Genomic DNA, 26,683 nt, shown 5'->3' with positions numbered 1-26,683 from the left:
ATCATAATTTTATTATTTCAAATGATTACAAGGCCTTTGTTTATTGTTTGCTTTTACAACATCTATAATCGTGTGTGTGTGTGTGTGTGTGTGTGTGTGTGTGTGTGTGTGTATTTGATGTCTGTTCTTAAGCAGAGAACGTAGCCCCTAACTACAGGTCCTATGGGAAAAGATCCATTTTATGATTATCTACTTTTAGTGAAATTTCTAAAGCTGGAATTCAAATGTACATATCATTGAGGATTTTGGTAGAAAGGAGTGATAAGAATAAATTAATACAGGAAGGCTTCCTGAAGACTAAGTTGAACCAACTTTTGAAAGTTAAAGGCAGAAATTAGCTAAGGGGAGGAAAGAAGTCATTCTAGGCAAGGTAAAGAACATACTTTGGGTATAAAATCTAGAACAAGAAAACAGATTTGCTGATAATACTGGTATACTACTTTCATAAGAAAAAGGAGTGGAATAGAAGATGTGATGAAGAAATTAAATGTGAACAGGATAGAACCATTTCAAATTTGATGAAGAGTTTAGGAGATTGGACAGTACTGTCATTCCAGAACTAATTTGGCAAGATTGATTACCTGGATGAGACTTCTTAAGCTCTTCGTCACTATACTGAGAAGATAAGTCATGATCTCTAATCTCTTCTTTGTCTTTAGTCTTTGAACTCAGTGCATTTCTTAACATCTAATGAGAGAATTCTTTTTTAGTATTTTTAATTCATCACATCAAAACAAAACTTAAAAAAGAAACTAAACTAAAGAAAATCTTTATAAAGGTTTTAGTAAATGACATGAATGTTTAGGAAATGAAAAACAAGTATAAACTATTCATAGGTTCAATAAACAACCATTTAGTATGTGCTTACTATTTGCCAGATGTGGCAGGCTCTAAGGACACAAAAATAAAAGTAAAGTCTTTGTGCCCTCAAGGATCTTACATTTTAATGGGGGAAGAAAAGATGCATATATGTCAGTAAATACAAATAGTATACACACAAAACACAGGGTAGTGATGTGAAAGGCACTAGCAAGCCAGAGAGACCAGGAAAGGCTTTATGTAGGAGATGATGCTTAACTGAGTCATGAAAGCAAACAAGATTTCCAAAACAAAGCAATGAGGAGCAAGTGCATACCAGACACAGGTAGATGTGAGTGAAGGCACAGAAACTGTAGAATACATATCATGTACAAGAGAAACACAAGAAAACTTAATCTGGCCAGACTGTACAGCACAGAGAACAAAATATTATGTACCTGAGGCTGAACAGGTAGGATTGGGCTAAGATTTGAAGCGCTTTAAAAGCCAAATAGAAGTTTATATTTGATCCCAGAGGTAACAGGGAGCCATTGGAGTTCCTTAAGTAGGGAGGTGAGAGGGTCAGATTCACACTTTGGGAAAATCACTTTGGTGACTGGCTATAAAAAGCTAATAAGAATAAATTATCAAAGATGATACCAAGGCTGTGAATCTGGGTGACTGAAAGCATGGGTAATAACCTTGACAAAAACAGGGAAGATTATGGAAGAGGGTTGTATTTTGGGGGAAGTCCTGTTTTGGACAAGTTGTGTTTAAGGTACCTACGGGATCTCCATTTTGAAACAATATGTAGTTGGAGACATAAAAGTGGAGATCATGAAAGAAACCAGGATTAGATACACAGATACAGGAGTCAATGGCACCAAAATAAGTAAACTCATGAAGACTGATCAGGTCATTAAATGAGACAAGCACAGAGAAAAAAAGAAAAGGGCCTAGGACAGAAGTTTGGTGTACACCCACAGTTGGAGGTGTGACACGGACGATGATTCAGCAAAGCAGACCAAGAAATAACTGGACAGAGAGGCTTATGCCTATTTAATTTTAAAACAGCTTTAAATTAGGGCAATTGGTAAAGGAATTTAACGTTTTCTTTCAAAATCAGACTAACAATAGATTATCCTACTGTACAAATGTACGAATTAGTACTCTGTGTTGTTCTAGTACATTATTTAGATTTGAGGGAAACTGAAAAGGCAATCACAGGGGGTCTACTTGAGGATATTTTTTTGTTTACTACTTGTCAGTTATTATCTATATAGAGAAAATTTTTTAAAAAGCTTAATCTATACCAACATTTACGATGCCATATGAGAGAACAGATGAAGTAATTTTTAAGTGTCATATTCTTTATAACAGTTTAGCTCATAAAGAGCACTTTCAGGATTGATAAATAGGACAAAATTTGTTTCTAAGTCTTAGCTCCTAGTCTGAAGCTTTTTTGGTAACCAAACTGAAATGCTCATTTAAATGGTAGTCTGTCTACTAAGGGTAAAAAAGGCTTACTAAATCTAGTTCGTCTAATCGGTGAGAGAGTTTCTCTGACATGAAGTGCAATTCTTCCTCAGTCAATCTATAACTTGGTCCCTGGTGCGGAGGTAACTCATCAGTGAGTAGATCACAGCTTTCTGATCTGCTATAAAATATAATCAAAATAGTTAAGTGACATCATTTAAGTAAAACACCTACAGCACTTCAACTGGCATTGATTGTATAAGATGTTTTAAAAAACTGAACTGCTTTACAAGGCTTAATTCAGTCAATATTAACAGGCCCCTCCATTAATAAAATGTACAGAATACTGAAACAAAAAATACATTACCTTATTTGTTTGAGAAGTCTTTGTATCCTAGGGCTGTACAAGTGAGACTCGGACACTGACAGCTCAGTGTCTTCAGACAAGTGAGATGTAGGGGAAAGCTTATCAATGCTATTGAGGCACTGACAGAAGTAGAAATGGTTAATTTGAAAAACTGCAGACACACAGATACCATTCTTAAGAACTTGAGAGTTTTATCATTTGTAGTAGGTATCATCTTTAGTGAGAGGTAAAGAAACACGTATAGCAAACCAAATCTCTTCACACTCTACTAATACTTAGAAAGTTTTAAAAAAAGCATTTTAGCAATATTTATAAAAATTAACTACATTTCCAAACATTCAACTACCTTCATGCTGCAGCTCTGGTCCTGTGTACTTGTTTCAGGTGTCACTGTATCTCCAACTGGATGTAAAATGACAAATATTATGTAAGACTTATTATATTGAACAGTGAGGTCAAATTGATAGCGTTTTATCTAATCACAGACTTTCTGAGTCAATAAGGCTTACATATTTACAGGTTTCTAGTAATTAAAACGCAAATTATTTAAAAAGTAATAGGCAAACATGTTGATCAGAATTGCATTTCCACCCCATCTTGGCCATCGGACAGCTAACTTTAAACTTCATATCTCCATGTTATAACTGTTTAGGAAAGGTAATCAAATGAAATAAGGAAAAATTTTTTTGAAGTTGCAAAATTTTTTTTTTTTTACAAAATGCTGAAACTGTATAGCCTTGTCCTTGGTTCTCTTTCTCTCTCTATACTCTTAATTTGCAAGCTTAATTGATTCCATGGTTTTAATTATCATCTTTATGTAGGTGATTCTCAAATCTTTATCTTTAGGACTGAAATATTCCATAAACTCTACATCCAAATTTCCAGGTGCATACTAGTTATATCTCCATCATGCATGTCCTGCCAGCAACTCAAACTCAGTGTCCTAAACTAAATTCATCTCCTAACGTCTACCTCACTTTTCCCACATCCCTACATCTATTAATGGCATTAACACCCTTCTAGTACCAATACACAAAACCTCAGTCTCATCTTTGATGACTATTTCCTCCTTCTACATTCCAATTAGTGACTAAGTCCTACCTTTATAATCTCTCAAATCTCTCCAAGACCTCTGTTGTTAAGAGTTTCCTAGCTAATCTTCCTTTCTCTAGTCTCTCTGTTCTCCAAGCCGTCACCACACAGGTGCCAAAATCATTATCTAATGTATAGTTCCAAACTACCTACCAAGGGATCTTTCAGTGGCTCTCTATTGCCTGTAGGAGATAATATACAGAATTCTTAGCTTTATAACATGAGGCCCTCCACAACAATCTAGGTCCAGGTTTATTATACTCTGTTCTCTTTCAGTATTCTATACTTTAACTAAAATGGACTACCACTTATTTCCTAAGCTTTGTTTTGCCATCTTCTGCATCCATTGTTTGGTGTAAGGCTCTTGCCTAGGAATTACTCCTTCCAGATCTTTTCTTAGTGACATTCTCTTTTCCTTCAAGATTTATCTCAGTACCTTATTTTCCAATGAAGTCTTCTATCACATAATCCTTTTGTGAAAGTGATTTTTCCTCTCAACTGTTCTTAAAGCATTGTACAGATCATTCCTATCACATTCTATCTTGTGTAATACTTGTGTACACATCTTATCCTTTATTGGACTGTAAGTAAAAGAATAGTGGTTTTTCCACCTATACAAATCTGGTTCCAAAGAGTGATTTACTTTGCAAACTTTTCTTAAAATGCAAGACGCAAAGCCAAAAATACCCGTTTTTTCTATAATCCATTTCTGACAAAAAAGGAATTTTGAGAGCTCTAGTTCTTACCAGATGTGAAGTAGGACTCTGAACCATGAATCCTCTCTGAAAATGGATCAAATAACCCTGTAAACTGAAGGCCAAAAAGAAATTAAGATCAAGGTCAACATTTCAAATTCAAGAATAAACGTATTTTCTAATTCATGTGTGCACCTTGTTACTTTCTTTGCGAATAGAAAAAAATCAGTAAAGGTTCAAATCTTGGTAGACTACCTTAAATATTTACATACTTGTTTTAGTCAATTAAACAGCAGCTTCTCCACTTACCAGAGGTCCTACAGGCTTTTCATCATCATTAAAGGCTGAGGGATACTGACTTGAATGACAGTATTCTTTTCCCATAGGGGAGGGAGGCTCAAGAGGATGGTATGGTGGCTGCAAAGGAATAGCTGAACGAATGGGTTCACCCAATTTTTTAGCATTTGGAGTCAGACTCTTGGAAGAAATTTCTGTAGTCTCAGCAGATGCAACTAATTCTTAAGGAGAATATTGAGAAATGGTTCATATATAGCAATTACCTCAATAAAGCATTAGCAATCTACTTTAAAACTGATGAAGGAGAGAACAGTATACGTGTACAAAAGAACATGTAAACCTGTCTATGTAAACCTGTCTTTGAAAAAGAATTTTTGCAAAAAAGAGTTTTCAACCCAACTAATATATGCGACATGTCGACATAACATGAGGCACTGATTGGTTAGTGAGTAGGAATATTTTCAAGTAATTGTACTTAAATTTAACAACCACTTGAAAATGACCGCCTGAAATAACATCAAATTAGAAGATAAAAATTATGTCAAGCAAGAAGCTTGCCTTAGAGTTACAAGATATTTCTATACAATGCATGATCACATACCACAAAGCCTAGAGAAGGGAGGAGTGAAGTTGAAATTAGAACTAAAATTAAAAGCAAGCATTACAAGAAGTACCGAGTATATGAAACCCAGAGAAAATACCAGGTTAGGCTCTTAGAAAAACTCTATACTGCTTTTCAAACACATGAGCCTTATTTAGTTAGGAAGTTATCATGGTTTGAACTTAAGAGCTTAATACGTCTATTTACTATTATCTGCTATGTAATTAGAATAACATAATTAGAATAACCTTCCTCAGCCTTGGTTCCTTGGAAGGTTGCATCTTTTTCATTCTGTGATTCTTCAACTCCTAGAATGATTAATTACAAATAAATTTGTAATTCTTAAAAGATTCTGTCATCACCAAACTAGAAACCAAGAGCTTCCTTCTATACAAGACAGAGAAAGAGCCCTTAAAAGAAACACATTTTCAGGAGTTTATCTGTCAGCTTGGTTTAAATAACTTCAGTATGATTACATGGCTTTACCACCTACCAGACCATCAGGCAGAATGACACAGTTCACAAAGGTAGGAATAACACAAATGCCATACCTGAACAGTCTTACACAAAGAAAACTAATGAACCAAATGACTTTCATATCTTAATCAACCTTCATTAAAGTTTTTGTAATACAACATTATGGGCTCATAGAAATTTATTACTGTGTACATTCCTGGCCCTGATCACATTATTAATCTTCAATAGTTACTGAAGTCTAAAAATGTGCTTCTGGCCAAAATTATATTTCTGTGAATCTAAATAATAAAGTTAACTGAGTTTTCAAACAGATATTTGACAAGTCCAAATAAGAGAATTGAACCAGATGACCTCTGAAACTCCTCCTAGCTCAAATAGTCTACGATTTTATGAGATAATAACTATTTCCTCATTTTCCTAAACAGAAATTTAGTAAGGTGAAAGTGATGGCCTGAGGTCATCCAGCTTTGTCAGTGTCAGAGCTGGGGCTAGAACCCAGTGTTCTTTTCATATTATAGTGATGGTTTTCTACTGTCTGTCCCTATAGCTTTTACTTTATGGTATATGAGTGTGGATAATCAGTAAATGCGGTTAAGTCGCTTTTTTTCTCCAAAGAGAAAAGTTCCATAAGTTTGCCAGAATCTTTCATTTTAGATTTCATTCATTTCAGCAGCCAACATTTAAATTTGCTGGTTCACTAGTGAATGTCCTACTTCCTTGTTCAGTGAAAAATTTGTTTGCTGCTTCTCTCATGGAAATACATTATCAGACAGACACAGGATTTAAACCATAATGAATTATCTATTTGTATTTCAATATCCTTCTAAGAAATAAGATTTCATTACTGTGAACACGCTAATGTCTAATGAAGTTCCTAATCCCTTTACACCTTTACACAGAGTCTTTATGGCCTAAAGCAATTCCATTACCTAATGGCCAATCTCCTGTTGATGATTTTCTATGACCTTAGCTAGGTGAACCCTCAAGAAGACAGATATATAGTCTGCAGTTGGACCTCAATTCGAGTACTTTCCATCCTTTTAGAATCTGCCACAGCTTGTACTCCACCAGCAATTTTCAACAACCCAGAGTTTACTCCATGTAGTGATGGGGCAACAGAATAGGGTTTTATATCTTAATGTGCTAATTTCAAAAACTATATTATCTAACTTGATTCTTCAAAAATTCAGTGATGTATAGGTACTACAAGTATTACAGAGGAGGAAACTAAGGCGCAGAGAAGTAAAGTCAATTGCCTGTGATCAGGAAGTTGGTAAATCAATTCGGATCTTCCATACTCCATCCACTATGCCATGTTAATTCTTAAATACCAAGCATTCTTTGAAATCTTTCTATCCTTGGAGACTACCCTGTGCTTTCCTTCAGCTATGTAAAGCTTAGGGTCTCCTATGCAAAATCAATATATATATGTGTATATATACATGCTAACTTTCCCTATAGAACATACATTCCTAGAGGGCAGGGATTATTTCCTTTTTTGTCCTTGCAGCTCCAGAGCCTAGCATAACGGTTGACCCACAGTAGACAAACTCAAATGCTTGTTGATTGACATTTTAGGAAATTCTGTGCAGAAAATGTGTTTGGAAGTTGATCCACTTAAAACCGTTTTGGAGGCAACTAGGTGGTGCAGTGAGTAGAGCACGGCCCAAAGTCAGAAGGACCTGCGTTCAAAGCCTCAGACGACACACTAACTGTGTGACCTTGGGCGAGTCACTTAACCCCAACTACCTTGCTTCCCCCTCCAAAACAAAAAACCAGAACCCATTTTGGGAGATGGGAAGTAAAATGCCATTTAGACTAAGAATAAAAACTCATGTGATAGTGCTTTATGGCTGCATAGCGCTTTATATAAATTCTTTCACCCTAGTTACTTGTCTAAGATCACAAAGGAATGCTAGAACTTAGGCCTAGGTTTTCTAGGTCTTTTTTCTCTTTCCGCTACACCTCTACTACCTTTCCACTTCAATTCTCAATCTGTCTTAAAGGTACTACATTACTTTAATTCACAATTTTGTTTCTGATTAATGAAAAACAGGCAACTGTAATTTCATTCCTATAAATAAGTCAGTTAGTCTTTAAATTTACATCGTAGCCCGTAGTTTACACTGTGATTATCATTTAAAGTTTCAATTACTCACCATCTTTCCTTAAAGAAAATGTGTGAGCTGTATCTCCAAGTCTAATCAATTCACCAGTGGACTCTGATCCATCTATGTCCCAAGATGGAGCAAAATCAGAAGATGGGGAAGACCTGAAAAAGTTTCTTAATTAGTCATATTTCATCAGTGCCTGTCAAAACCACAAGAGGGTTTTCCAAATTAGGATTCCCATATCATCCAGTTACGTAAAGTATGACAATAATAGGATTTGTCGGCCCCCATTCTTTGCCATATTGTACTTCATTATTCTGCTCATTCTGGTCTGTTTAATAAAGAGACTTTTTTTGTCACCTTTACTCTCTGGCTCAACGGTTTCCAACAATTTTCAAAGGCAATAGCACAAGGATAATCAGAGAATTAGGATTTTCAAACTGCCCTGCATTTAATAAATATTTGAACTGAATTTAAATGGGAACAAACTTAAAGGATCATTTAATCCAAATTTCTCATTTTATAGAGGTGTAAACTGAAGACCAAAGCAGTAAAATGGCTTGCTCAAGGTCAAACACCTAGATAGTGCCAATTTGTATTTCATTATATAGTCAGTCATAGCCTTTAAGTTATGGTTGCTAAAAATATCTATGTCTAAAAATCAGAACTCCCCATATTCAAAAGCATGAGGAACTGTGAAGCACTTAGGAACCAGAAGATATCACTAAAATCAATATTTAAGAAAACTGCTATATAAATCAGGGTTCAAAAAACTTCCTTGAGAAGATTTTAAACTACTTATAAAAGATTTAAGTTAATTACTGTCATTCTGGCATATTGTGTTAAACAAATGTACCAAGTAAAAGGAAAAGTTAAACTTGTTTTATTAAGTCAACAAAGAACAAGCCTACCTCCCAAATGATGTCATTGCCTGCACCGGTCTGATCTCTCTAATTTTTTCTTCCAGTTCTTCTGAAAGTATACCTTGAATTGATTCTTTAGCTGCTTGGTCAGTTTCAACTACTTAAAATACATTAAAAAAAAAAAAACCCCTAAGTGAATATCATCAGATTTGTTATAATGTAGAAAGATAAATATAAATTATGAGAGTATTTATCATACCACCTATGTACATTCCCTCCAAAGATGTACATAACAATCCCTCCCATTTAATATATGGTTGAATAAGTTGTTATGACCAGAAAACAAACTGTTCTGTGTCTAACCCTCTGATGACCTCCCTTCCCCTAAATCTGTTAAGACTTCTTGTTCCTAGATAATAAATATCCGATACCTATGGCGATTTCTTTGACTAGATTTGAAGCATTTCCAGATTTATATGGCCTGCTGGTACATGTCCCAAAAAGGCATTGACAAAGTATGGTAAATAGGATGGGGACAATATGACTCAGGCAACAAAATACAAGACTGAAGCTTCTGTTATTCTTCCTCTTCAAGTTAACTCTCAGGCTTTCCCTTAGGGATATAAATTTCTATTTTATTTCATATTTAACCTGATGACAATCAATAAAGGACATCTTACCAAAGATGAAAGAAAATTAAAACTGCTATTTCATAATCCAGTACTACAGAATGTTACAACAAAAACTGAGGAAAAAGAACATTAAATGACTCTTTCCCCCTTAATTTTTTAGTTCAAAAGGTTTTATATGAAACATTAAAGCTCCAATTTATACTCTCGTGAGAAATGCAAATTGGCAATTGTGTTCAATCCATATAATCAGACCTTATCTCAGCTAAGGCCTGCTATGAATTATTAAACTTCATTAAGCTACCTTTTATTAGTAACTTGTTAGAGTTTAACTTTCCCACTCTTGTAAGCCTAAGTCCGTTGTTCTATAAGACTTCACCTTTGCTATGTGAGCTAAAGTTCCCCTTTTTGTATGTGCGTTAAATTCCTCATTTAAACTCATGAAAACTTGCAAAGTACTCCATGATGCTTTCATAGTACTTCAATGTGAGCTGCTTCACTAACCAGACACCAGAGCCAATAAGAAAACCAAGCTTTGATCTAATTAAAGTCACATGGAGTTGGCAATGCCTACAGTCCTAAGGTTATAAATCAACCTACTTCCTATAAATCCCACAAATGTGCATTAATATTATGAACATGTATTAATCTCATGAATACATACATTTTGATTAGTTTCTCTTTTTATACTTAAGAATGCTCTGTATTCTTCCATGAATGTCTTTGGCTACTGAGGAGTCACTGACTTTATTTACTGGCAACTGCTAGTTTTCCTAATAAATTGAACATGCTCAGAACTTTTTTTGTCTTGTGTTCCCTTTATTTTTTATAGAGACAACAGCATAGCAGGCTTCAATTCCCATAATACTTGTGACTGATGAGGCATGCTCACTGAGAGATCCTCTAGAAGATGTTTCCCAGAGAGCTGGCATGAGCTTGTAGCATGGTTACATCAATTGGTAAAGACTCCATTTAGTAAGGATTGTGTTCTAAGTACACAATCCTTGTTTTAAGTAGTTTAAGGAGGTAAGGAGTAAGTAGATTTAAGGACAGTGGCATAGACAGGGTAGAGGCAAGGCAAACGTATATTGGAAAACCATGGTATCCAAGAATTTATGTAATGAATCAGGACCATGAGGATTCCACAGTTGAGGCAAGAGGTTTTGAGCACTCTCTAACATAACCTGAAGGCCCCCTGGGAAGCCTCTAAGAGGCACTGGCATAGGACCTCATGGTCACCACTGGGACTTGTATATTCAAATGACTGACCTTTCTCATTATGCCGAGTTAATCAAACAATAAGGATTTACTAAGCACCTGCTACATTCCAGACACTGGAGATAAATACAAATGAAACAATGCCTATTCTGAAGACATTTACATTTTAATAGGAGAACCAATGTTAATAATATAAGCATAAACAGAATAGATATTAGAACAGGTCAAATATTATCAAATGAACAGATTAAATATAAGGCAGTGTAGGAGGGAAAGCACTGGCAATTGCAGGTGGTGGGACTGAGTGAGGCTCAGGAAAGGCTGCATGTAGAGTACACTTGGGCTACGTCCTGAAGGAAGAGAAGGATTCTATGAGGCAGAGGTAAGGAGTGAACATATTCCAGGCATAGAAGCAGCTAACACAAAGGCACAAAGACAGAAGGGCGCCATGTGAAGAACAGGGAGAAAACCAGTTTGATAGGATTGCAGTACAGAAAGGGAAGTAACAAACAAAGTTGAAGAGGTAAGTTAGGGACAAGTTATATAGGCTTTAAAAACCAATTATCATTATTTCCTAGAGGCAATTTGGAGCCACTAGAATTTTCTTAATAAAAGAGTGACATGGTCAAATCTGCACTTAAGGGAATTAATCTGGCAGCCCTGTGGTGGATGGATGACAGTAGGGCAGACTTGAGGCATGGAGGCCAAATAGGAAGCTGCTGCAATAGTCCAGTTAAAGGGCAGTGAGAGTCTGCAATAAGGCTGTGCAAGAGAAGGGGAAAAATGTGGAAGATGTTGTGGAATTAACAAGGAAAAGATCTGGCAACTGACTGGACATGTGGGTGAGGAAGAATGAGGAACAGAAGAAAATGATAATGTTACAAACTTAGGAGACTGGAAGAATGGTAGTTCTTTAGTTAGGAAACTTAGAAGAGGTTTGGTGGGTGGGGTGTGCAGAGACAAAGTTCTGTTTGGAACATGTTAATTTTATATGTGTTTGGGATATCTGATTCTCAATGGAGAGATTAGAAGTTGGATACATATATACAAATCTATACACACATACATACATATATACATATATGCACATATAAATATATAGACAGAGACAGAGAGAGACAGACACATACACTGGTGAGTTGTCCACATAAAGATAATCAAACCCATAGGAGTTAATTAGTTGTGTCCAATTCTTTGTTGGATATTTGAGAGGTTTACTTGGCAAAGATACTGAAGTGGTTTATAGATAAGGAACTGAGATAAACTGGGTAAGTGATTTCCTTTTGTAACCCTAGGATCACAAAGCTAGTAAGTGTCTGAGGTCAGATTGAACTCAGGAAGATGAGTCTTTCTGACTTTAGGTCTAGAATTCTATCTACTATGCCACTTAGCTGTTCCAGCTTAGCCTACTCACGAACAATTAGTATTCTCCAATTATTCAGATCTCTTATTTCTGTAAAAAAATGTTTTGTAGTTATATCCATACAGTTCTATGTATCTTGACAAGTACACTCCTAAGTATTTTATATGTTGTGGAATTTTTCTATCTCTTCTTGAAGGATTTTTTTGGTAGTATATAGAAATACATATGATTTACAGGGATTTATTTTATTCTGATTGACTTTTGAAAGAGACCCTTACTAATGACCACCCTTGAAACCTGGCTTGGCAAATATGTTTGAAGCAGGAAGTCAGTTTTGGGCATCACTGAATTAGAGTATTGCACCAATGTTTACTGTTGACAGAAAAGGCAACACAGAACCATAGGAAATCCACATGAGACAAATTTTCCAGAACAACTTTAAGTTGAAATATGATAAGATCCCGAGCAAAAAATAAAATCTGCTTAATACAAGGAATAGAAACTGTTATGTATTTTTGTTATGTATGTTAGTTTTGAGAAGTCATTTAAGAAACCCTGTAAGCTAACAGGATTCAAATGTCAAACATTATAAGGATAGGCTAGAGGTGTTCCAAGTATTCACGACAAGTTCAAAGTAGTACCATCTAATTAGAAAATCACTGAAAAAACATTATAGGTCAATTAGTCCAAACCTCTTATTGTACAGCCAGAGCAGACATTCAATTCAAAATAAAACCAAAGTTTTAATTTAAAAACTCACTTCTTTCCTGAGAGGATGCCTCACTATATTCTGTAAGGTACTCCAGCAATCCATCAAATATTTCTAAGAGATTTTTAATAGACTCCTTATTTCCTCTTACGATGTTTTCTCCTAAATACAAAATAGATTATTTTAAGATGTCTTGATTAACGTAAAATATGTGCGTTCCTGAAATGGACAAACTTGCATAAAAAGATTCAAGAATAGAGAATCCTAAACTAGTCTAGTAGAAACCTGGGTACTGGAATGCTATTGTGTAAGGAAAAAAACAACAACCTTTAAATGTAATCGTTTAGCTCCTTCAGAGTAGGGATGGTTTTTTGCCTTTCTCTGTATTCTCAGTGCTTAACAAATATTAAGTGCTATATAGATGCTTGCTGATTGCAATTTATTAGCATTATCTTCTAAAAATTGTTTTTAATCAACTTTATCTCTCAACATATTACTTCTATCTCCCTCTCTCAGAGAGCTATCCCTTGTAACAAAGAATAAAGAGGGAGAAAAAACAGTTCAGTAAAACTAGCACAACAACCAAGTGTGACATAGAGCGTTTCATACCCTTAACCCTCCATCTTAGCAAAGAAGAGGGAAGTGCATTCCTATTTCTCCTTTGGATTCAAATTCTCAGAATTTGTTTTCAATTTATGTTGCTGGGTTTTTTTCTTTTACATACTTGTAATCATTATGTACATAGCTTTTATGGTTCTGTTAATTCACTTTGCATCAGTTCATATCAAGTTTTCCCATGCTTTGGTTTTCTTCATATTCATCTTTTCTGATTACATTTATATGCATTTATTTAGCCAACATTCCTTTTATTTTTAAGAGGACAGGCTGAAATGGCACATCCTCTAGTTATATTTTTAATAAGATAAAAAGCATTTAGTGAATTTTTATCAGAGGGAGACATTCTACTTGAATTTATAGGTCCCTACCTGCATGAAGATGCTACTTTGTTCAGGAGAAATTTGTTGGGCTAGAGCCTGGCTGATTGACTGCTGTACTTGAAATAAAGAAGACCTGGGTGCAAGTCCTGCTTCTGACACTTACTAACTGTGTGACAATGGAAAAAATCGTTTAACCTCTCTGAGCCTCAGTGTCTTCATCTGTAAAATGGGGATAACAACACTTGTAGTACTTATCTCAAAGGGATGTGATGTGAATCAAATGAATTAATGTATGAAAAACACTATGTAAATATTTACCATATAAATACTATTTGGATATGAAAGATAAGATTTCATATAGTTACTTCTTCATACACACTTAAGAGTTCACACTTTTTGCTAATCAGGTAGGCAAAAACATGCAAGGAAACTAAAGGGGAGGGACTTTCTTAAGCGCTATTGAAACTGTTAAGAGCTTAACTGTATTGGCAATGCAATTCACAAAATGAACTTAAAAGCCTATGAAAAATATAGCCTTTATGTGTAAAGACCATTTAAACTTTTTTTTATCTCAGTACTGGCAGTAGTACAAAACAACATGAGGAGAAGTAATGGTGAAAGTTTTGGTTTTGAGAGAATTCACTTATTTATTCATAATTAAAATGAATAAGGCTCCATTTAGTACCACTCATATGGGTGGTATAGCAGATTTTTTTGTTTTAAATAACATTAGATAATGGTTATTATTTTACACATCCAGAGCAAGAATTTGAAGCCTAGAAGAACTCCTGGGAATAAAAATGAGGAGTAAAAAAAGCTGAACACTCAATAAAACAGAAATTGCATAGTTTTCATTTCCTATCAGAATACACAATTGTAAGTAACTCCAGGGTGTCTCTGCTTTCCAGGGTGGGGAGAACAATTTAGCTGCTCAGCATCCCATACTGTGTATTGTAATTACACTCTCAATTGAGTTCCCTTTAATTTCTGGCCCCAATTTCCTCATCTGAAAGATGAAGATGCCAGTCTTAACTGTGACTAATAGAACTGTGACATTAAAACTATGTCATACTAACTCAGCTTATTTCATATAACTTCTCACTGTTGGAAAACCAGATGGATTGTACCTACTTTTTGCTCCTGGACACACCATGAACTTTCCCACCTTCTTGGATTGGTTCACACAATCTCATAAGCCTAGAATTCCCTCCTTCCCTCTTCTCTAATTGAATTTCTACAACTGAATGCCACTTCTATGAAGTGTTCTTATTTCCCTCCCCTAAACCACCACCATTTGACCATTTATTCTGCACCTCCTAAATGAACTTATATAGTAAAATACATTATAGTTATCTGTCTTAGTGTCTTAGTGACTTGTTTGCAAGTATGTAAGATCCAACTGAGCAGGAAGTGTGTTTTCAACTTTCTATCTCTGATTCTTAACAAGGAGCAAAGCACCAGATGCTTAATGTCTGAATATAAACAAAATGAAGGAAAATAAATGAACAAATTAATTTACTAGTCCCATTCCCTCATTCTTATCAATAAGGAAACAAGACCAGAGAAGTTAAGTGATTTGATGAGAAAATAGTGGCTGGAAGGCTTGGGAGAGCGTATGTTTTTGTAAAAGTATTACCTATGGACTCAGAAGAGACACAGGTTCCAATTCACCTCTGTCATGTTTTCCTGTGTCTGATCATGAGGAAATAGTCATTTCTATTCTTCAAGTCTCAGTCTGTTCATCTGTATAATCATGGCCACAATACTTGGATTATTATCATAGGATTGTTGTGAGGATCAAATGAGAATATATGTAAAACACTCTGCAACTACATCAATGCCAAGTGCCTGGTACTGAGCGGGAAACTGATAAATATTTGCTACTTCAAGGCTTAATTACAAAGGGGCATTAAATTACAGATCTCTTGACTGTAAATCCAGTGTTCTTACCCTTTCAGCATCTGCTCAATTAAATGACGCATAGAGTCCAAAGAAACAAAATAATTTCCTCAGGAAAAATATAATTGTTTGAATTCAGTTTGAGATGGTTCACGTTACTAACCTGTTATATGGGACAAGCTGACCTGCAAGTAATCCAAGGCCAGTGAATCAATAATTGCTTGTACATTGTGTGCATGATCTTCTTGGTTCTTAGGGACAGTTATGAGGTCTGTGAAGGAAAGGGAAATAACATTGTTTTATAACTGCAAAATACCAAATTCAGAAGATGTTGACTAATCCAGGTCATCAGGGGGTCTAGTGTAGGGGTGTGGCAGCAGAAATGGTGGAGAGGAAGAGGACCACAGAATCTCTAATCAATGATGATTCATTGTACATGGGCAGTAAGTTATGTTAAAGATGACTGAGGAAACAGTGGGAAAAGCACACTAATACTGACATAAAGAATTCAAATTCTGAAAGACAATTAGACTTCAAAAGGCAAAAAAACCCAACAAACTCAGTTCCCTCAAGTAAATATGCTTTTTTTTCTCCTAAATTAAAATGAAATTTAAACCTTTAAATGCTGACTGGATCTTATACAATCTCAGTGCCATTTTAATGTATCTATTCAGCAGAGCTGCAATTAAGCAGTTATTAAATCCTGACAAAATGACTTAAAACATCATTGTTTAGTCGTGTCCGATTCTTCATGACCACACAGACTATAGCATGCCAGGCCCTTCTATGCTCCACCATTTCTTGAAGTCTGTTTATGTTTATTGTTTCTGTGACATTATCTATCCTTTTCATCTTCTGACTTCCCTTTTCCTTTTGCCTTCAATCTTTCCCAAAATCACGGTTTTTTCCAAAGAGTCCTGTCTTCTCATTATGTGACCAAAGTATTTAAGCTTCAGAATACCATACATGGATTTAGAATTGGAAAAGTTGTGTTTGTCATCAGGGCATTACAGCACGGATGTAACATTTCAATTCAAATAGGTAGAATTCTTTTTTGTAATTGCAAAAAGACTAAACTGCAGTGAAAGTCCTGGGAGACAAAATATAGGAAATAAACTGACCCCATGTCTTAGTATTCTTACCTGGTACTACTTCTCCCAAGATAGAATGATAAAGAGTAATAAACACATTTGCATCACACTCAGAAAGAGACTGTATCCTCAGCCAAATATGACACTTCAAAAGAAGGTTATTGGCAACTGATACCCACTCTGGAAAAAAAAAGATGTAAAAAAATGTTATCGAGTTGGAAAAAAGCAAATCTAAAAAAATCAAGTATGGAGTTCTGTTTACTTAAGTAGATAAGGAATCAAAAAAAAGCTGTCTTTAAACTAAAAATATTTACAAGTGTAGGGAAAAGTCATACTCTAAATATTATTCTGAAAATAACAGCTCTGACTATAAATTCCTAAAAGACTTAGGTTTAGTTTTGTTAGTATTTTAAGTAAATTATAAATTTATCCACTTTTGAGATACTGTTTTTACTAACAGAATAGAAATAATCAAAAGTAATCAGTACTACATTTTTAAGATTGTGTATGGGAGCCCAAATGTTACTTCATCACAACTTTAAACTGCAGCTCATGATGTGAAAATAATGGAACACCAGGAACTTTGAAATGGTGAGCTTTTGAATGTCAAAATAATTTTCATCCTTCTAAGATGAACATAAGCTATGATTCCATTAGTTTCTCCGCAACCACCACCTTCTCCATGAAGCTGCTGCTGGTGTCCTGGAGTCAAACACTGCCTTGCATTGATACATAGTTACGTGCATGTTGTTTCCCTCCACAAGCTTCGGGAGGGGAGGGGTTATTTCACCTTTGTCAGTTTCCTCAGCGTTTAGCTCGCAGGAGGTGCTTAAGATTGATCTGATTCTGGTAAAACTGATAACCATCATAGGAAACCAATTCCCTGTCATTCTGGCACTGGAGACCTATCCAGCAGTACTCACTCTCCACGGTCAAGCTTCCCAAGCTACTACAATAATGGACTGCGGTGCCCAAAGCAGCTGTCTGCTCCTGGACAGCAGCAACTCAACCAAGGCACAAAGCTGGCCATTCTACAAGACAGACCTCGAGTGCCGGGGTTTTTTTTTTTCCTTTTCACTGAACTTTTTCAGTCTGTCCTGTCTGTATCTCCTTTGTACCCAGCGGCTGGGTTTGCCTTTCTTTGTACCCTCAGGGTTCGGGGGTACTTCCCGGCGCACCGAAGGCTCTAAAACAACGCTTGCTGACTTAATTTGACAACCCTCAACGTGAATATTTCACACCATAAACACATTACTAGGTAAAGCTTTAAGTGAAAAACCGAGCTGGTTGTTCTGCTGCCAGACCCAAGCAATACGTAGATAACAGGAATTAGAAAAGGAAGACCAGGGACCTAACTTGGAGTTTTCACCAACAGCTTTCCGGTCGGAAAATGTATTTTGTTCAGGTTCCTTCAACACAAAAACCACGACTTCCTACAATCAGCGCAAATCTACCTTCTCAAAAAGAACAAACGCGTGAGAGGAGCTGCCGAGTGGTGCTCAGACCTGCGGAGCAGCGTTTCGGGTGAGATAACCAAGCTCTCCCTCCTCGCCTGCCCTACGGAGCCCGGCGTGTGCTCCCCAGACCTAGGCCCGCTGGGGTGCCTCCCTCTCAGCTGGCAGGTCCGCCTCGGGAGGGAAAGGGGAACCCCAACAGGGGACACATCACATAAAACCACCCTCGGAACACGCCTCCCAGGGAGCCCGGGGTTCCCCAGAGCGAGTTCTGGAGCTCAGCTGGGGGTGAGAGGCATGGGCTCAAAGCGCTTTCAGGCTAGGTAAAAACGCTTCACACCCGCCAGCCGGCAAGCCGGCGAAGGGGAGGAGCGGCGGCCCCGCGCATTCGCAGCGTGCACACTTCCTCTTCCCCCGCCACCCATGGGTGTCGGCTTCAGCTGGGAGACTCACCAGCCTCCTCCCGGGCCTCCATGTCCGCGAGAGCTGTACACCGGCGGGGCTCGCGGGGAACGGTGTCCTGGAGGGACCGTTAAGGGAAAGGAGTGTGGCGGGGCAGGACGACGCGGGGCGGGGGGGGGGAGGGCGAGGAGAACCGTAAGGTAACTGGGGGAGGCGAGGGAGGGACGTTAAAACGGCTTCTCGCTGCTGATTGGCCATCTGGGTGCACTTCCTGTCGCTGCACGCGGCCAGGCAGCGGTTTAGGGGCTACTACTACAACTCCCCGCGGGATTATTCCCGCTTCAGGCTTTTCAGGCCGCTCCGTCGGTTAGACAGACCGGTGGCCGACCTAGTATAACCATTCAACCTAGGGAGGTAGCCGGCCGGGTGCCGGGGCCTGCCGCCCAGCTCTACATTTTTCGTATACCTCCGCCTAAGTGAGTGGATAAATAGTGCAGTGGCCGGCCCAGTGGGCTGCGGGTTACGCTCACGTGATCGGAGGAACCTCCGCCTCCTCCTTTTCCCTGACCGCGTACTGTGGTCCTTGAGAGTCGCAAACGTCTAGTCTGGGGTGGTGACGTTAATGTTTTACGGCCTGCCTTAGCGTAGGAAAACCTAAGAGTGAGGTTGACTATTCCTGAATTGGTGAAATGTAAGGGCGTTCCCTGAGAGAAGGGGCGAAGCAAAGGGAAACATCCGCGGGTGGGCCGCTAAGAGTTAATAACGAGCTAAGGTGGGGGAGGGGTGCTGGGCTCGCCACCAGAGGCTAGAACATGGCGGCGCTCGGAACGCCTGCGGGTGTTGTTACCTTAGCGTCTTCCCCCTCCCCCTCCCAGAAGGGGGTGGGGCGATGAGGTCATAGAGCGGTTCCCATCGCGCTTTGCGGCGGAGGAGGCGGTCCAGGTATAAAACCGGCTGCCGGGAGCCCTCTGGCTCCTCATTCATTTCCACCGGCTTGGGTTCCTCTTGTTTTAGCTGCAGCCTCCGTCTCAGTCCCCGCCCCCGCACGGCCTCGCGACCGCCGAAGCCACCTTTCCCCCCTCCCCTGCGATTTCCCGCTTCTCCTCGGTTGCTTCCCTCCAACCGCAACCATTGACGCCATGTCTGGATACTCGAGCGACAGAGACCGCGGCCGGGATCGAGGGTGAGTACGGACATTTGTCAGTCGCGGCTGAGAAGGGGTGGGGTGGGGGTGGGGTCGAGAGGAAGTGGGCTGGAGCCCTGTCGGCGACAGGAGGCCTCGGGCGCCGGCGGTCCGCGTCTAGTGGCCCTGTCCCTCAGTGCTGAAGGGATGTAAGGGTCTGTTGTGATGCCGCTTATTTTCATGTCTGGGCTGTGATTTGGGGGGACAGGCCCCAGGTGGGGAGACGAGGTAAAGGCGACGTCAAGCGGGGGTGAGTGCGGCGGGATGGTCTGCGGCATTTGGGGAGCCCCAGAAAAGTCCCCTAATCAGCCTGGCTTGGGGGGGTTCCGAAGCCGTTCGGGCGCGGGGGCGGCCGGTCTCTGCCCCGTCGGGGAGCTGGCGAGACAAAATGCCGGCCCCGGACATGGCGGCGGCGCCTTTGTTACCCCGCCCGGCGGAGGAGCTCAAAATGGCAGCTTTGAGAAAATGTGGCGCAGAGTGAAATGCTAGACAAAGGGGGAAGCGCCGCCCAAGCGGGAACGCGGCCCGGCGGACTCCGCCCGGGGCCGCGACTCCTCCCCTGGTACCCGGGCGGCCCCTCCCTCCCTCCTCGGCCTTATGTAACCGCGGTTACCTTCATCTTGAGCCCACCCACCGGGGTGCATAATGAGGCTCCCGGGGGACCTCCCCTTGTTTGGTGGCGAGCTGTCAGAACTCGGGCCCTTCTGTTATCTGCCTTCCGCTCGGAAACGTTCGGCTCTAGGGAACAGCTTGGTGTAAAGAAATGGGATTGTTGATCTTTTATCTCCCCTTTTGAAGCCTGGGTCCTTTCCCCACCCTTCTAGTTAGTGCCTTCACTCATGGAAAAGATGATTGCTTACCCCCCCGGGCTGTTCTGTAACAGGGATTTGGTCAGAATCTGTCCCCCATAGTCCGGTTCTTATTACCAGGCCAGATTCTCGTTTTAGTGACTGGGACACCTGGAAACAAGTGATGCTGCTAATTGTATGTGCTCACAAGGAAAATAGTAAAATTGAAATTGCTGTTAGTGAAGACTAAGGCTAGGGCTGACTGGCATAGGAATAGTCTTCAAGGTGAAGAAAAAAGTCATTCTAGTCATTTTAGGAATATGGTATTGCAAGCGAGTATTTATTGAATCCCATTCTTTTGTGCAATAAGTTAAATGATTACATTTTTGAGGCCTAGACTATTTTTTCTTCTAGGTTTGGGGCCCCTAGGTTTGGAGGAAGTAGAGGAGGACCTCTGTCTGGAAAGAAATTTGGAAACCCTGGGGAGAAACTCATTAAAAAGAAATGGAATCTCGAGGAACTGCCCAAATTTGAAAAGAATTTTTATCAGGAACATCCTGATTTGGCTAGGCGCACAGCAGTAAGTAATTTAAGTGATTTGACTTTTTTTTCTGGAGTTAGAATGCTTTCTTTAAGAGAGAATAGGATTGAGTAAACTAAAGTTATGCCTATGTACAGATGACTGGTGATATAGATAACCTTAGATGAAATTTTTTTTTCTCCTTAAGCAGCAGACTGAAAGCCTTTTATTCTTTAGATATTCATGAAAGCTGTTATTTGATTTAATCACAGTTTTGCTTGCTTTATGGAATAAATACTAGTCTGTATCAGAAGGTAATGAATTGCAGTTCATTGGGGGGGCATCATTCATTTTATATTTGTTTATAGTAAAGTTTTTGGTTTGAGGAAGTTGCCACCTGTAAGTTATAGAAAATAATTTTTGGACAACATTTTCTACATGACTGACTTTTATATTGCAGCAAGAGGTTGATACATATCGAAGAAGCAAAGAAATTACAGTACGAGGTCACAACTGCCCAAAACCAATTCTAAATTTCTATGAAGCAAATTTTCCTGGTAAGTATTCATTTGGTTCACATTTCCTGGAATCACTTTGTGCTTATTAATTTCCCTAACCTAGTGTTATTTTAATTACAGCAAATGTCATGGATGTAATTGCAAGGCAGAACTTTACTGAACCTACTGCTATCCAAGCCCAAGGGTGGCCTGTTGCTCTAAGTGGGTTGGATATGGTTGGAGTAGCACAGACTGGATCAGGGAAAACGCTGTCTGTAAGTCTTGAGATTTTTTAAATGCTATGCAAAAACATATGTAAATTTCAAAGTTTGTATACTTTTAGGAATACTAGTATGTTATTCAAGGTAGAAGTATCATTAAATTTAAAAGTTTGTTTAGGCTATAAAGCAACTTTTTTTTTCTCTAATTAGTATTTGCTGCCTGCCATTGTCCACATAAATCATCAACCATTCCTAGAGAGAGGTGATGGGCCTATTGTAAGTATACATTTTCCTTTTATTTCTCCATAGAATTACATAAATGATGAAAATTTTAAATGTTATATGGTTTAAATTGCATGGCCATGAAAGTCAAAATAAAATAATCCAACAGGTGCTTTTAGATATTGGGTGGAATGTTTAATCTAGATTCACCTTAGTTTATGGGACAAGTCTTAGATGCTTTCAGTGGTGACAAATTACAGCTAAATGTTCTTCCTAATTAGCTATGTTTTGCTGAAAATTTTCTCATTACATTTATAAATTGTTAATTCTATATTACTGCTAGACTGTATGTGCTAACAGCTGTTCTTCCTTCTTAGTGTTTGGTGCTGGCGCCAACGCGTGAACTGGCCCAACAGGTACAGCAAGTAGCTGCTGAATACAGTAGAGCATGTCGTCTAAAATCCACTTGCATCTATGGTGGTGCTCCAAAGGGACCACAAATACGGGACTTGGAAAGAGGTTTGTAACAGCCCTTTTCTCTGCCACAAACAGTTTTGGTGTGAATTGTATTGGTACCTTAATTCTTCTCCTCTTGCTCTTTCTTCATTATTTTGATCAGGTGTAGAAATTTGCATTGCAACACCTGGAAGACTGATAGACTTTTTAGAGTGTGGGAAAACTAATTTGAGAAGAACAACTTACCTTGTGCTTGATGAAGCAGACAGAATGCTTGATATGGGCTTTGAGCCTCAAATCAGGAAGATTGTTGATCAGATAAGAGTAAGTTGTTTAAGTTTGTTTAAACACAAACTACCCTTAAAATTGTGGCTAATCTATTTTTTTAATACCTGATAGACAAACTCATAAGTCTTTTTTTAGCCTGACAGACAAACCCTAATGTGGAGTGCAACTTGGCCAAAAGAAGTGAGGCAGCTTGCTGAAGACTTTTTGAAAGATTACATTCACATCAACATTGGTGCTCTGGAACTGAGTGCAAATCACAATATTCTTCAGATTGTGGATGTGTGTCATGATGTAGAAAAGGATGAGAAGTAAGTTTTCATAAAACTTTGTGCCTTTTTTTTAACCAGACATTAGAAACTTGGGTAAAAAACCTGGATTCTTAACATAGCATAATTTCTCTATTCAAATTGTGGTTTTTTATCCAGGTCTTGAACGCATTGAAATAGCTCTCAAATGTTGACTTTCCTGCTGATATTTAAAATTGTTTTTGTCCGACTTTTTTTTCCTCTAGACTTATTCGATTGATGGAGGAGATCATGAGTGAAAAGGAAAATAAAACTATTGTTTTTGTGGAAACCAAAAGAAGATGTGATGAACTTACCAGAAAAATGAGGAGAGATGGGTATGTGTTGAAAACGTGGTACATCTTTTTTCTACTGTGCCAATAATGTTTATGTTAGTGTTGCAAAACTGGGAAGACCAGGTGGTAAGGGAGGTATTCTAAAGGGTTTGGAAGTTTGACTTATGATAACTTGAATGTCCTCTAATTTCCCCAAAAAACAAAAAGTAAACTAAACCCCAAAGTGTTTCAGTCACAAAAGGGACAAATTAAATTAAAATGGAATCACTCAGTAATAAAACTATCATGATTTATTTGAAGGACTTTTGGGGATAGCATATTTTGGATTTAAAAATACCATTTTTGTCACTCATAACCTGTGCAGTTCACTGTGGACCTTAGTTCCTTTATAAGCAAATTGAGGAAGGTAAATAAAAACCAAGGTCTTAAAAATATAATTTTAAAATCAAATAGTGGAAGTTATATAGTCTATTACTAGCCAAGTCTGTGCTAATAGCCATGATTTCCTTTCCACTTATGATACATTATATGCCATGTATGGTTAGTTCATAAAGCTTGAACAGGGTGTTAACCAATTTGACTAAAGGACTGAATTAATCTATATATCTTGCATTTCTTTCTAAATTAGGTGGCCTGCAATGGGTATCCATGGTGACAAGAGTCAACAGGAGCGAGACTGGGTTCTAAATGGTGTGTATAAATAAGCTCTTGTGATGTTTAAAAACTTCTAAAAATCTGTTGTCAGTATTGTTCTGTGACTCTCATTTGTTCAATTCTCTTGATAGAATTCAAACATGGAAAAGCTCCTATCCTGATTGCCACAGATGTTGCATCTAGAGGGCTAGGTTAGTAGAAACACTTCATGACTTGGTTCTCCAGAAACAAAAAAACAACAACCATTATTTTTTTTTTTAAAGAAAGTTTATTGCTTTCTTTAACCTCTGCATTTTTCTAAGTTTTTTTTCACATAAAGGTGCAGTCTTTGTGGCAAGGCCTAGGCATGACAATCGGAGGACTCGAGGGGGATGGAGGACTAGTGATCGGCTGGCTGCTTCCAGTCGAATAGAGAGGTGAAAAGCTGAAAGCATTGTGTGCCAGTAATCTTCAAAAGGCAGAACATACCACCTTAACTACTACACCATAAACTGTTCTCTCAGGGGGAAAAAATGGAAGTTATTCACAGTTCACTCTGCCGTGGTATTTCTTCTGTCCCATGCTTTGCATGATTGCCATGGTACAGCGCTGTTTTGTATAAACTGTTTACTGTGATCTGTGGGTCTTTGAGTTTCAGTGACTTTGCTGAAATGTTGAAGAAATATTTCCAAACTTCAATGTTCAATGAAATTTTTGTTCCTTTGAAAAGGAGAGAGCAGCTTTAAAAGGTACTAGCCTTGTACAAATTGGTGAGTACTGGCACATGAGAATCTAGAGAAGGAACAACTTCTCACACTTAGTCAGTGGGAAAGGAAAGCAGTGCTTTGAAAGTTCCTCCCTCACCTACACAGTAGTCGTCATGTCGAGACCTGCCAGAGAGAGACACATTCTCAAGTGAATCCTGGCTTCTTGGAAGCGCTTGCCTAGACGAGACACAGTGCATAAAAACTTGATGGCTTTTGGGGGACAGGTATGTTTTTCTTGCAGCTGCGGTTGTAAGGTCTTGGCAAGACAAGCAGTGAGGCCCGAATTTTGAACTTCTGATGAGTGTGTAATACGAAGGACCATGTACATTTTTTGCTTAAAGGTCCTCAAATGAACACATGAAGAGGTTGCTGTGAACTTTAGTGGCCCTACTGCGCAGAAGCATTCAGATGTCACTTGATGATCTGTAAGGGAACTTGCTGAGTTGGGAATGAACTAGTGAATATGAATGCACATTCCTTGTGGTAGGTTATCACTGGGTGGGTGGCAAGATTTAATAGAGATGGAGTGTGCATTTAATTTTTTTTACCTCACTGGTATTCCTGCAGAAGTGGATAATCATTTTAACAATATTCTTTTCAGCCCATACCTTCTTGGGAATACAATTGTCTAACTTTTTATTTTTGGTCTGGCTGTTGTGGTGTGCAAAACTTCCTATGTTGCTTTTTTGCCACACTGCAACACTTTACAGATGTGGAAGATGTGAAATTTGTCATCAATTATGACTACCCTAACTCTTCAGAGGATTATATCCACCGAATTGGACGAACTGCCCGTAGTACCAAAACAGGCACAGCATATACTTTCTTTACACCTAATAACATAAAACAAGTAAGCGACCTCATCTCTGTGCTTCGGGAGGCTAATCAAGCAATCAATCCCAAATTACTTCAGTTAATTGAAGACAGAGGTTCAGGTACGTTCATTATTCTGAATTATGATAATTTGTTATTGTAATAAAAATTCTGTCTCAAGACTGTCACGTAAGAAATGCAATTTTGAGGAATTGGTGACAGATGAGAATGGAGGGACAGGGGAGAGAAAGGGTATTGCTTTACTTCAGTCTAAAGTATAATTTTTGACTGACACAGTATGGTAAGATGGAGATAAACTGAATTCCCCGCTGCTGTTTTTGCTTAAGATTTATTTGCAACGTTGAATTCCAGGAGACTGATTTTGACAATTTCTTTGTTTTTTTTGTCTTTTTTTTTTTTTTTTTTGCCTTTTTCCACACAGGTCGTTCCAGGGGTAGAGGAGGCATGAAGGATGATCGACGTGACAGATACTCTGCGGGCAAAAGGGGTGGATTTAATACCTTTAGGGACAGGGAAAATTATGACAGAGGTTATTCTAGTCTGCTTAAGAGAGATTTTGGGGCAAAAACTCAGAATGGTGTCTACAGTGCTGCAAGCTACACCAATGGGAGCTTTGGAAGTAATTTTGTGTCTGCTGGTATACAGACTAGTTTTAGGACTGGTAATCCAACAGGGACTTACCAGAATGGTTATGACAGTACACAGCAATATGGAAATAATGTCCCAAATATGCACAATGGCATGAACCAACAGGCATACGCATATCCTGCTACTGCAGCTGCACCTATGATAGGTTATCCAATGCCAACAGGATATTCTCAATAAGACTTTAGAAGTATATGTAAATGTCTCAGTTTTTTCATAATTGCTCTTTATATTGTGTGTTATCAGACAAAATAGTTATTTAAGAAACATGGGAGATGCAGAAATGACTGCAGTGCAGCAGTAATTATGGTGCACTTTTTCGCTATTTAAGTTGGATATTTCTCTACATTCCTGAAACAATTTTTAGGTTTTTTTTTGTACTAGAAAATGCAGGCAGTGTTTTCACTAAAGTAAATGTACAGTGATTTGAAATACAGTAAATGAAGGCAGTGCATGGCCTTCCAATAAAGATATTTGAAGACTGATTTTGAAATGGAAATTGTTTACTTCACAGTTGTACAACTTAAGTTAAATGGAAAATGTCATAGATGCTTTTCTGTATCAAATGC

The 26,683-nt window shown here is 38.4% G+C and overlaps 2 protein-coding genes across 10 annotated transcripts in view; one reads left to right on the top strand and one right to left on the bottom strand.

The window, feature by feature from the left end:
- CEP95 (centrosomal protein 95) overlaps positions 1 to 19,096 on the bottom strand; it is a 32,060-nt gene extending 12,964 nt beyond the window's left edge. Inside the window, exons 1-13 of one of the 7 annotated variants that reach the window (XM_072645429.1) lie at positions 19,011 to 19,096; positions 16,676 to 16,804; positions 15,697 to 15,804; positions 12,748 to 12,858; positions 8,826 to 8,937; positions 7,963 to 8,075; positions 5,575 to 5,634; positions 4,738 to 4,946; positions 4,480 to 4,543; positions 2,988 to 3,043; positions 2,642 to 2,760; positions 2,326 to 2,455; positions 582 to 687 (exon numbers count right to left, since the gene is read on the bottom strand). In XM_072645429.1, coding sequence (XP_072501530.1) covers positions 582 to 687; positions 2,326 to 2,455; positions 2,642 to 2,760; positions 2,988 to 3,043; positions 4,480 to 4,543; positions 4,738 to 4,946; positions 5,575 to 5,634; positions 7,963 to 8,075; positions 8,826 to 8,842 — 874 coding nt within the window. In that variant the 5' untranslated portion in view covers positions 8,843 to 8,937; positions 12,748 to 12,858; positions 15,697 to 15,804; positions 16,676 to 16,804; positions 19,011 to 19,096. Of the gene's footprint in view, positions 1 to 581; positions 688 to 2,325; positions 2,456 to 2,641; positions 2,761 to 2,987; positions 3,044 to 4,479; positions 4,544 to 4,737; positions 4,947 to 5,574; positions 5,635 to 7,962; positions 8,076 to 8,825; positions 8,938 to 12,747; positions 12,859 to 15,696; positions 15,805 to 16,675; positions 16,805 to 18,531; positions 18,665 to 19,010 lie in introns of those variants that run through there. The other 6 variants (XM_072645423.1, XM_072645424.1, XM_072645425.1 and 3 more) reach the window with 6 other exon arrangements.
- Positions 17,457 to 26,599, top strand: DDX5 (DEAD-box helicase 5). Of its 3 annotated transcripts, none has more exons than XM_072645434.1 (14): positions 17,457 to 18,148; positions 19,495 to 19,663; positions 20,866 to 21,031; positions 21,432 to 21,528; positions 21,610 to 21,743; positions 21,900 to 21,965; positions 22,289 to 22,430; positions 22,531 to 22,691; positions 22,791 to 22,963; positions 23,167 to 23,277; positions 23,864 to 23,925; positions 24,021 to 24,080; positions 25,346 to 25,570; positions 25,891 to 26,599. In XM_072645434.1, exons 2-14 carry the CDS (start codon positions 19,620 to 19,622, stop codon positions 26,292 to 26,294), a joined length of 1,845 nt encoding a protein of 614 aa, XP_072501535.1. In that variant the 5' UTR covers positions 17,457 to 18,148; positions 19,495 to 19,619; the 3' UTR covers positions 26,295 to 26,599. The 3 variants fall into 3 exon arrangements, with proteins under 3 accessions (XP_072501535.1, XP_072501533.1, XP_072501534.1); XM_072645432.1 differs by lacking the exon at positions 17,457 to 18,148 and adding an exon at positions 18,867 to 18,956; XM_072645433.1 differs by lacking the exon at positions 17,457 to 18,148 and adding an exon at positions 19,084 to 19,171.
- Positions 26,600 to 26,683: the final 84 nt, after the last annotated feature.

The sequence above is a fragment of the Notamacropus eugenii genome, chromosome 2, assembly GCF_028372415.1.
Source record: "Notamacropus eugenii isolate mMacEug1 chromosome 2, mMacEug1.pri_v2, whole genome shotgun sequence".
Taxonomy (NCBI): Eukaryota; Metazoa; Chordata; class Mammalia; order Diprotodontia; family Macropodidae; genus Notamacropus; species Notamacropus eugenii.
The sequence above is the reverse complement of the archived record's forward strand: the minus strand, read 5'-3'. Positions and strand labels throughout refer to the sequence as shown.